At 35.9% G+C, this 12,439-nt stretch overlaps 1 protein-coding gene across 1 annotated transcript in view; it reads left to right on the top strand.

Annotated features, from left to right (window-relative positions):
- The window catches only part of LOC106873888 (uncharacterized), a 173,194-nt gene that overhangs the window by 37,678 nt on the left and 123,077 nt on the right, over nt 1-12,439 (top strand). The window contains exons 25-32 of the mRNA XM_089345360.1: nt 357-428; nt 1,970-2,041; nt 3,473-3,544; nt 5,065-5,136; nt 7,491-7,562; nt 8,928-8,999; nt 10,476-10,547; nt 11,553-11,624. Of these exons, the coding sequence (XP_089201486.1) occupies nt 357-428; nt 1,970-2,041; nt 3,473-3,544; nt 5,065-5,136; nt 7,491-7,562; nt 8,928-8,999; nt 10,476-10,547; nt 11,553-11,624 (576 nt within the window). The remainder of the gene's footprint in view (nt 1-356; nt 429-1,969; nt 2,042-3,472; nt 3,545-5,064; nt 5,137-7,490; nt 7,563-8,927; nt 9,000-10,475; nt 10,548-11,552; nt 11,625-12,439) is intronic.

Here is a 12,439-nt window from a genome sequence, read left to right as displayed (position 1 = left end):
TTCATATATATAATTTCTGTTCATTTTCTTCTTCTTCTTCTTCTTCTTCTTCTTCTTCTTCTTCTTCTTCTTCTTCTTCTTCTTCTTCTTCTTCTTCTTCTTCTTCTTCTTCTTCTTCTTCTTCTTCTCTCTCTCACTTTGTATATACAAACATATAAATTCTAGATTGCTTCTGTGTGAGTGCGTGAATGTGTAAAGTACCTGTTTGTGTGTATAAGTATCAACGATATAGATCAACAATCAATTAATCCTCATCGTGTTCTGGTTTCCATCGCTTCCATCATTTAATTGCTTCGCCAAATTCTGGCACAAATATATTTTATACAATTGCTTATTAATTCAATTTTATGTTACAGGGATTTAAGTTCAAATGATATGAAGGCAATCAAAGCCGACATCTTCCGAAATCTTCCCAGTTTAACAAATCTGTAAGTAGAATTAGATCTTTTTTATAGGATTTCACCCACGTTATATTTCTAAATGTGTAACATAATTCCATCCTTTATTTGAAATTCCCTCATCCGACTCTCCAAAGATGTATTTACTGTTTGCGAATCTGTGTGTCTGAGTGTGGACACATTTCTTAAATATGATATATATGACAGTGTACAGGGGACCTATCTGGTGCATGCGTGTGTATATTCCTAGATATGCAGAAAATCTATCTCTGTCCAAAGTTTATATTTCGTTCAGGGTGACCCTCTACCAACAAATATCCACAAATCCACAAATCGTTTTATAAAACTGTTTGAATAAATCGACGCAGTGAAGATGATCGCGATGAATAATACTTCCAGCAAGATGAGGCCACCCACCACGCATCAAATGAATCTCTAACCTAGCCGAGAGAGCGATTTAAGGTGAAATTCGCCAGCAGCAATTGTGACGTTGTGTGGACACCGCATTCACCGCACTTGAACTCCGCCAGATGTCTATCTGTGGGGGTAACTCACGGATAATATTCACGAGAACAAGCATCAATCGATTTTTGAAAAGTAGGTGGCAATCACAGCAGAAATCAGGGAAATCCCCCAACGAGGCATGTTTTCGAGTAATTGATTTGTTACCATAAGCTTTACATCATCTATATTTTCTGTTTATTGTTGTTGTTGTTGATGTCAGTCTTCTTCTCCTTCTTCTCGATCTTCTTCTTCCACTTCGTCTCCTCCTCCTTCTTCATCACCATCAGCAGCATCTTCATTTTTTCTCTTTTTCTACGTCTTCCACTTCTCCCTTTCCTTAACTTGTTCTTCTGCGGTGAGTTTCAATTTCTATTGATTTCTTCTTCATTTATCCTTTCTTGTTCTTTTCTCCTTTCTGCATCATTTTCTTGATTCTGTATTCTGTGGAACCCTATACTATGTAAATCTCAACCACAATTACCGGTAGAAATTCTCATCTACTCGTCCATATCCTCATCAGCGACCTTCCTCATATTTTCGTCTTAACTTTCTCAATTATAAACAAACTGAAGTTCATTATGGTTCCCTTCTTCATCAACATCATTCATTACCACAAAATACTGCCATCAAATGCAGAGTCTGAGACACTATCATCATCATCGTCATCGTTAACATCCCCACATACATCATAATATCATATTCAGGATCATCATAGACGTTCTAATCCCCGTCATTATCAGAATAATCACCATTAACAACATCAACTCTATCACCAGCTTCTTAACATCTTCGTCATCGCTACAAACCATACACTTTTCTTCTCTTTCTCATCAACATATTCCTCACTACCATATCGTCTATTATCAAATCTACGACCGTCAAAATCCTTCTACTCTATCCCCACCCCTTCACCATCATTTCAATCATTAACATCAACATCATCATTGCTGCTAAGAAATTTATGGAATTAATCATAATCGGGATGGGCAATCATCTAATCGGTTCGACGATTTTCTGTCACAAATATATTCTTTACAATTCGTTCCTAACTCACTCTTTTGTTTCAGATACTTGGCTTATAATGATATGACGGAAATCAAAGCAGACACCTTCCGATATTTGTCCAGTTTAACAAATTTGTAAGTTAAAATCATTCTTTCGTTTACTATTTCGTTGACGATATATTTCTAAATATGTACTCTCCTCCCATCCATCATTTGAAGCTCTCTCCCTTGTGTTTGCAAATATGTGTGTGTGGGCGTGTGTACCCATTTCTTAGTTATGTGATATGTGAGAGCGTTATAGTTCAGACGAACCATTAAGTGTATGCTTGTGAATGTATCTGCGTATGTGTAAAGTCTGTCACTTCTTCTTCTTCTTCTTCTTCTTGTATTTTAATTTTTCTTTCTCCTTTTCCTTCATCTTTCGTTTCTTTTACCTCTTTCTTCTTCATCAACGTCCGTTCCTTCGTCTTCTTCTTTTTGGTTATTTTATTTCTTTGTTGCTTCGACTTTTTTCTCATTTTCTTCCTCTTCCAGTTCTTCTTAGCCTTCTTCATTTTGTTACATTATTCTTCGTTTTCATTTTCTTCATCGTCTTTTTGTTCTTCTTCTTAATTCCATTCTTCTTCTTCTTCTTCTTCTTCTTCTTCTTCTTCTTCTTCTTCTTCTTCTTCTTTGTATTTTAATTTTTCTTTCTCCTTTTCCTTCATCTTTCGTTTCTTTTACCTCTTTCTTCTTCATCAACGTCCGTTCCTTCGTCTTCTTCGTTTTGGTTATTTTCTTTCTTTGTTGCTTCGACTTTTTTCTCATTTTCTTCCTCTTCCAGTTCTTCTTAGCCTTCTTCATTTTGTTACATTATTCTTCGTTTTCATTTTCTTCATCGTCTTTTTGTTCTTCTTCTTAATTCCATTCTTCTTCTTCTTCTTCTTCTTCTTCTTCTTCTTCTTCTTCTTCTTCTTCTTCTTCTTCTTTTAGATCTTTTCCTTCGTCCACTTCTTATTCTTATTCTTCATCTTTTGATCCTTCTCTTTCTTCTCCTGTTTTTGCTTCATCATCATTCTCTACTCAACAGTTTCTTATTATTGTTCTCCATTCTCTCATTCTTCCTCATTTCATCCCATTTTCCATATTTTTATTTTATTCAATCGACTTCCCACTTCTACTTCTTTTCCGTCTTTCCTACCTTTTGATGTTGTTTCTTTTCTTCTTATTCTTCTACGTCAGCCATTCGCTCCTTTCTCATTTTCTTTTTATTCTCCAAACGCTTCAATTTTTCTCCGCGCACTTTTTCTCTTTATGCATACCGTTGTCGCAAATTTCATATTAAATTTCCACGACTGTTCTTTTATATTTTTATATCTTCATGCTCACTATCTTCATATTCACCATCATTATCATCAATATTATTACCCTCACAATATGCACAGTCTAGAGCAACGTCAAAATTATCTTCATCATTCTATTTATCCTGTTCTTATTCTTCCTCCAGCAGGTATTCGTTTAGCCATAATATTTTTATTATATAATACTTCTAAAATTTCACGTTTGAATATATATTTTATGTTATAGATATTTGCAAAATAATAATATCGAACAAATTGAAATTCGAGCTTTCAATGACCTGCGCAGTTTAATATCTCTGTAAGTTGGATAAGTTTTATTCATAAAATGTTATTGACAATATCTTACTAAATATTCAAAATATTCCCATTAATATTTCAACAATGTCCTTGCCCCATCCCTACAATGTGTTTCGATAAAGATGTGTAACTGTTTGTGAGTGTCTGTAAATATGTGTATCTGTGGGTGTGTCAATCTGAATGTGTCAGCATGTATAACATTTTGTGTTCCACACACCCTGCTAGTTCTTCATATCCACTTGAACGAATTTTCCTCTACTACTACTACTACTACTACTACTACTACTACTACTACTACTACTACTACTGATTAAACTACTACAAATGCTATTATGCCTTTCACTCATTTCACATTTCTCTCACTCCGATGTCATCATTATACATAAACAACGCATCTTCGTTTTTATACCATTTTCATTCAGAGTCTTTTTCTCTCCTTGTTCTAAATATTCTTGTTCATAAATTTCTGCAACAATTATGTCAACCACATCATTCTTCATTTACATCACCATTAGCTTAATCATCATTACCATCATCATCATCAAAGTAAACTAAAGGACATTATGTAGTTCGTCATCATCATCATCATCTACATTTCTCCTTCCATGAATTCCTTTTCTACTTCCACACCAGTTTCTTTTTTATATATTTTATTTTTGTTCGTTTTACACTCGGTCGTCGTTTTCTTCTTCTTCTTCTTCTTCTTCTTCTTCTTCTTCTTCTTCTTCTTCTTCTTCTTCTTCTTCTTCTTCTTCTTCTTCCCTTTTTCTTCTGAGTTTCGCCTTCTTTTTTCGTGACTTTCCAAATGTTTTTTTCTCATGATTTCCCCATATTTCATCACTTATTTATCAATCGCTTGATTTCCTATTCCTCTAAATTCAATTCTATCTAAATCACTACCACATCCGACCCGGAAATCATCGATGTTCTCGTCCGTATCCTCATCACCGACATCCTTCTTATTTTCTTTGTTGAATTTCTTGTTCATAAACAAGTAAAATTCATCATTTTCCTCTTCATCAACATTATTCATTACCACAAAATGCTGCCATCACATGGCGAATGTTCAACACAACCATCTTCATCACCAGCATTAGCATCATCATTTTCAATGTCATATACAGAATCACCATAGGCATGTTAAACCCCATCATTATTAGAACGATCAGCACCAGCAGCAGCGTCCTATCATCAGCATTAGACATATCTTCGTTATCATCACAAGGCACCCTAGGCACATCTCCTCTGTCTCATCATCATACTCATAACTACAACAACGTCCACTGTCAATTCTGCCGACGCCATTATGTCTATAATCCACCTCCTCATTTATCATCATCATCTCACCACAACCACCACCATCACCACCACCACCACCACCACCACCACCACCACCAGCATCATCCACCTCCTCATCATCATCCTCATTATCATCATCGGTTCCATCATTTAATTGATTAGCCAAATTCTGGCACAAATATATTTTATACAATTGCTTATTAACTCAATTTTATGTTACAGGGATTTAAGTTCAAATGATATGAAGGCAATCAAAGCCGACATCTTCCGAAATCTTCCCAGTTTAACAAATCTGTAAGTAGAATTAGATCTTTTTATAGGATTTCATCCACATTATATTTCTAAATGTGTCATATAATTCCATCCTTTATTTAAAATTCCCTCATCCGACTCTCCAAAGTTGTGTTTATTGTTTGCGAATCTGTGTCTGAGTGTGTACACATTTCTTAGATATGATATATACGACAGTGTGATAGTGCAGGGAAATCATCTGGTGCATGGAGGTGTATGTCACTATGTATGCAGAAAATATATCTCTGCCCAAAGTTTATTTTGTGTACAGGGTGACCTCCAAACCCCACCCACAAGAACCAGAAATCTTTGAATAAAATTGTTTGAATTAACCGAGGCAGAGGAATAAATCAGAATGAAAAATAGTTGCAGCAAGATGGAGCCATCCCCACGCATCAAATGACTCCCTAGCGTAGGTGGGAGAGCGATTTGAGATGCGATTGTTCAGCAGCAACTGTGACGTTGAGTCGATACCGCATTCACCAGACTTGAACACACCAGATTTTTATCTCTGGGGATAACTCAAGGATAACGTTCACGAGAACAACCTTTGAACGATTTTTGAACTGAAAGTGGCAATCCCAGCAGAAACAAGAGTAATCCACAACGAAGAATGTTTTCGAGTAATTGATAATTTTGCGCGACGTATACCATTTTGAGCATATTTTGAAAATAACATGATTTTTTTGAAAAGGAAATGATCGTACACAGACCGAAGTTTCAGTCCAACAAATGTCAAGAAATATATATATATATATATATATATATATATATATACAAAAATAAGAGGAATGACCAGCAAAAGTGGACTCCTATATGCTAGAAATAGATGCCGAATCATCTAACCACGAAAGAAATATGTCTTCTCAGTAAAACTTTAGCGACACAACAGACTGTAAAAGGGCAAGACAAATGAAAAAATACTAAATAAAAAAGCGATTAACCTACGTACCATGGTTTCTTCTGTTAAAATTTACATAAGTAAATATCTGCAGGATCGTCAGCGTAGTCTATCGATTAGCGATGCAATTTCCAGAAATAGACACAATTCTACAAATTACATTCAGTGTATCCTTTCAAATGTTTTCAATCTGGCGCGCTAAGTCCGGAAATAATTCTGCAGTTAATAAATTTTTGGAGCTAATTTACCGGTTTGAGAACATTATTGTATAAAATTTATTTATGAGGGTAGAAGTTGATATTAGTCAATTAGAACCAGTGGTCTAGCATATAAAACAAAAAATCCGAAGATTAAAATTATATTACATACAAAAATCGACAGACTACGCTGACGATCCTGCAGATATTTACTTATGTAAATTTTAACAGAAGAAACGTAGGTTAATCGTTTTTTTATTTAGTATTTTTTCATTTGTCTTGCCCTTTTACAGTCTGTTGTGTCGCTAAAGTTTTACTGAGAAGACATATTTTTTTCGTGGTTAGATGATTCGGCATCTATTTCTAGCATATAGGAGTCCACTTTTGCTGGCATTCCTCTTATTTTTGTATGTAATATAATTTTAATCTTCGGATTTTTTAATATGCTAGACCACTGGTTCTAATTGACTAATATCAACTTCTACCCTCATAAATAAATTTTATATATATATATATATATATATATATATATATATATATATATACATATATATCTGTTAATTCCATGTTTTGTCCTCATGATTTCTTCTTATTTTCTCCTTTCTCTATCATTCTCTTGAATCTTTATTCGGTGGAAGACTATACTATGTAAATCCCAAACACAATTGCCGACCAAAATTCCCACCTCCTCATCCACATCCTCATCAGCATCGTCCTTCACATTTTTGTTCTTACTTTTCTCAATCGTAAACATACAGGAGATCATTATGGTCCTCTTCTTCATCAATATCATTTGTTACCACAAAATACTGCCATCAGACGCAGGATCTTAAACACTATCATCATCATCGCCAACGTTAACATTCCCATCTACACCAAAAACAATATCATATACAGCATCACCATAAACACGATCATCCTCGTCATTACGAGAATACTAAACATTAACAACAGCTCCATCATAAGCATCTTAACATGTTCATCATCATCACTACAAACCATATACTATTCTCTTCTGTCTCATCAACATATTCCTTACTACCATATCGTCCATTATCAAATCCACCACCAAAAAATCCTTCTACTAGACATGCGCCTCTTCATCATCGTTACAATCCTTAACATCAGTATCATCATCGGTGCTATGTACTTCATCGAACTAATCAAAATCGCGATCTATATTCCACCCCCAGCATCATCGAATTGTTTCGCCAAATATTTTCTATACAATTCCTTCTTAACTCAATATTATCTTCCAGATATTTGACATTTAATGATATGAAGGAAATCAAAGCAGACACCTTCCAAAATCTGCCCAGTTTAACAAACATGTAAGTTAAAAACATCCTTTCTTATACTATTTCGTTGACGATATATTTCTATATCTGTAATATCTTCCCATCCTCCAGTTTAAGCTTCCTCATCCCACTTTCAAAAGATCTGTTTTGTTGTTTGGGAATATGTGAGTGTAAGTGTGTGTGTGTGTGTTTGAGAGAGGGGGGGGGGGTAAGAGAGTGTGTGTAGCCATTTCTAAGCTATGTGATATACGAGAGCGTGATAGTTCAGGTGAACCATCTGGTGTATGCTTTTGTATGTGTAAACTCTGTCTCTTTCCAAAGTGTGTCATTTTGTATATTAATATGTGTGAATGTGAGTGAGAGCCTGGTCTTCAGATAATAAAAATATGTAAGTGTGACAATTCAGGAAACAAATCTGTGTGATGTTTATGCTCCTATCACCAACTCATTGCGACCATAGACTTTACTTCTGCTTCATCTTGGTCTTGTTGTTGCTGTTGCAGTTCTTGTTCTTCTTTTTCTACTTCTCCTCTTTCTTTTTCTTCGTGTACTTCTTTTTTCCTCTCCTTGTTGTTGTTGCTGCTGCTGCTGCTGCTGCTGCTGTTGTTATTGTTGCTGTTGCACTCTTCTTCTTCTTCTTCTTCTTCTTCTTCTTCTTCTTCTTCTTCTTCTTCTTCTTCTTCTTCTTCATATTGTCCTTCATTTTCTCTTTCTTCTTCATTTCATCCTGCTTCGCGCATTTCTATTTTTCTCATTCCACTTCCCACTTCGACTTCTCTTACATCTTTCCTAGCTTTTGATGTTACTTCTCTTCCTCTTAATCTTCTACGCCACCCCTCGTCCTTTCTTCTTCTTCTTCTTCTTCTTCTTCTTCTTCTTCTTCTTCTTCTTCTTCTTCTTCTAATTCTTCTTCTAATTCTTCATATTGTCCTTCATTTTCTCTTTCTTCATTTCATCCTGCTTCGCGCATTTCTATTTTTCTCATTCCACTCCCACTTCGACTTCTCTTACATCTTTCCTAGCTTTTGATGTTACTTCTCTTCCTCTTAATCTTCTGCGCCACCCCTCGTCCTTTCTCTCTCCTTCTCATTTTCTTTTTATTCTCCTAACCCTTCAATTTTTCTCCGAGCACTTCTTCTTCTTATTCCTTCCTTTGTCGCACATTTCACATAAAATGTCCACCACTGTTTTATATGTTCATATCTTCATGATCACTCTCTTCATATTCATCATCATAATCATCAATATTATCAACCTCACAATTTGCAGCGTCTAGGGCAACGTCAAAATCATCTTCATCATTCTTTAACTTCCAGAAGGTATTCGTTTAGCTATAATATTCTTTATTATACAATACTTCTAAAATTTCACCTTTGAAAATATATTTTATATTCATAGATTTTTGCAAAATAGTAATATCGAAAAAATTGAAGTAAGAGCGTTTCATGATCTGCCCAGTTTAAGAACTCTGTAAGTTGGATAAGTCTTGTTCATAATATCTCCTTGAAAAGATACAAACAAATATTGAAAATATTCGCATTAAAATTTGCACAATTTCTTTGACCCTCCTTATAATGTGTTTCGACAGAAATCTGTGAGTGTTTGTGAGTGCCTGTAAATATGTGTGCCTGTGAGTGCGTGAATCTGAATATATGTTCGTTAGATCTTATCCACTCGAAGAAGTCTTTCTTTACAGCTACTGATATTGCTGTTACCACTACTACTACCACTGATACCAGTGTAACAACTACTACAAATACTATTGTTTTTCACTCATTTCACATTTCTTCCTCTCCAATCTCATCATAATGCATAAACAACGTATCTATGCTTTTATCGTTGTATTTTATTTATTCTTTTCTTCTTGTTCCGTTCTTCTAAATATTCTCGTTCATAAATTTCTGCAACAATAATGTCAACCACATCATTCCTCATTTACATCATCATTAGCATCATCATCATAGTAAACGGAAGGAATTATGTACTTCGTCATCATCATCATCATCATCATCTACTTTTTCTCTTTTCGCTGCTTCCTTTACTTGTACATGAATGTTTTTATATATCTTATATTTGTTTGTTTTCCACTCGGTCGTCGTTTTCTTCTTCCTCTTCTTCTTCTTTTTCTTCTTCTTCTTCTTTTTCTTCTTCTTCTTCTTTTTCTTCTTCTTCTCCTCCTCCTCCTCCAACTCCTCCCACTTCTTCTTCTCCTCCTCCTCCTCCCCTTCTTCTTTTTCTTATTCTTCTTCTTCGACTTCTCCCCCTCCACCTCCTCCTTCTTCTTCTTCTTCTTCTTCTTCTTCTCCTCTTCCTCCTCCTTCTTCTTCTTCTCCCCTCCCCTCCCCCTCCTCCCCTCCCTCCTCCCCTTCTTCTTCTCCTCCCCCCTCCCCTCACCGCCCCTCCCATCCAATCCTCCCCTCCCCTCATCCCTCCTCATCCCCTTCCCTCCTCCCTCCTCCTCCTCCTCCTCCTCCTCCTTCTTCAACAATTCATCATCACCAACATTAATATTATCAACATCCATGTCATGTTCAGAATCAGTATAGACGTGCTAAACACCATCATTATCAGAGCAATCGTCATTAACAACATCACTCCTATCATCAGCATTATAATATCTTCGTTATCATCATTACACAACCTAGACACTCCTCCCGTGTCTCATCATCTTACTCATCACTACAACAACGGCCACTATCAATTCTGCCGACACCATTATACTTCTACTCCACCACCCCCTCTTCCTCCTCCTTCTAATCATCATCATCGTCATCATCATCAACATCATCGTCATCATCATCAACATCATCGTCGGTGCCATGAACTTCATGGAATTAATCATCATCTTGTTCTGATTTCTAGCGCTTTCATTATTTAATTGCTTAACCGAATTATGTCAAAAATATGTTCAATACACTTGCTTATTAAATCGATTTTATGTTCCAGGGATTTAAGTTCAAATGATATTAAAGCAATCGAAGCCGACACCTTCCGAGATCTGTACAAGTTAAAAACACTGTAAGTAGAATAATTTTTCGATAGGATTTTGTCGCCGTTATATTTCTAAATCTTTATTATCTTCCTATCTGTAATTTGAAGCACCCTCGCCCGGTTTCCTAAGATGTGTTTTATTATTTACGAATCTCTGTGTGTGAGTGGTTGGTCTTTCCTTAGATATGGGATATATGACTTTGTGATAGTAAAGGGCAACCACTAGGGCATACGTGTTTATGTCTCTACGGATGCGGAAAATCTGTCTCAGTCCAAAGTGCATGTTTTGTATAGGGTGACCCATAAAAACAAAGAAACCACTAATCTTCGATTAAAATTGTTTTCATAAACAACGCAGAATTATAAACCGATATAAACAATGCTTCCAGCAAAACGGGGCCACCCACCAGGCGGCGAAAATCTCCCTCGCCTGGCTGAGTGCGATTTCAGGAAGAACTCTTAGCAGCTATTGTGATGTTGAAAGGGCACCGCATTCACCGGTCTTAAACCACATGAGACTTGTATGTGTAGGGGTATCCCAAGGATGATGATTACCAGAACAACCCTCAGACGATTGGTGAGCTGAAAGTAGCAATCACAGTAGAAATCAGGGAAATCCATAAAGGGTAATGTGTTCGAGTAATTGACAATTTTGTTCGACGTATGCAAGCGTGTGCGCGACGTATGTCGTTTGGAGAGTATTTTGAAAATAACATAACTTTTATACAAAGGGAATAATCGTTCACAGACCCAAATCGTACACATATCGTACACAGACTTGAAATTTGTTGGATCATTCTAGGATTTAATAAAATCTTTATGGGGTCTGTTTTTTTTGGTGGGGGGGGGGGGAGGGTATATGTGTCCCATCAACATATTCCACACTACCATCATCATTGGTGCTATGAACATTATAGAATTAATCTTAATCGCGATCTATATTCCACGCCAACCATCATCTAATTGTTTAGATATATTTCTGTCATAGATATGTTCTATACAGTTCCTTCTTAACTCAATACTATCTTTCAGATATTTAACCTTTAATAATATGACGGAAATCAAAGCAGGCGCCTTCCGAAATCTGACCAGTTTAACACATCTGTAAGTTAAATCATTCTTCCTTATACTACTTCGTTGATGAAAATGTGTTAGCATGCATGACATTTCCCATTTCACCCAACACTGCTAGTTCTTATCCGTTGCAGCGAGTCTTCCTTTACTACTACTACTACTACTACTACTACTACTACTACTACTACTACTTGGTAGGCCTTCCACCTTTCTAGATCTCTCCCTCTTCTTTGTCATCATCATACAATAAACACGTATCTTTGTTTTTTTTCTCACTTTTACTCTTTCTTTTCTCCTTCTTCTTCTTCTAAATAGTTTCGTTCATAAATAATAATTTGAACCTCATCTAACCTCACTTCCGTCATCATTGGCATCATCATCATCATCTCAGTAAAAAAAGATCGTTATATACCCCGTCATCATCATCATCATCATCTCAGTAAAAAAAAAACATTATATACCCCGTCATCATCATCGTCATCATTTTCTTCTTCTTCTTCTTCTTCTTCTTCTTCTTCTTCTTCTTCTTCTTCTCCTCCTCCTCCTCCTCCTCCTTCTTCATCATATTTTGCTTCTACGTCAGTTTTTATACATTTTATTTTTGCTCGTATTTCTCTAAACCTTCATCACCTTCTTCTTTATCTTCTCTATTCTCCAAATTCTTTTCCTCTTTCCTCTCGTTTTCTTCTTTTCCTTCCCATTCACCGTTTCTTATTTGATCCGATTTTATAAGATTTACCAATTATATTTCCATATTCCTTAACTTCTATCTCTAAATCTAAACCTCTCTCTCTCTCTCTCCACACACATACACACACACACACACACACACACACACACACACA

This window comes from Octopus bimaculoides, chromosome 29 (assembly GCF_046866305.1).
Source record: "Octopus bimaculoides isolate indiv1 chromosome 29, ASM4686630v1, whole genome shotgun sequence".
Lineage (NCBI taxonomy): Eukaryota > Metazoa > Mollusca > Cephalopoda > Octopoda > Octopodidae > Octopus > Octopus bimaculoides.
This window is presented reverse-complemented; position numbering and strand designations above follow the sequence as displayed.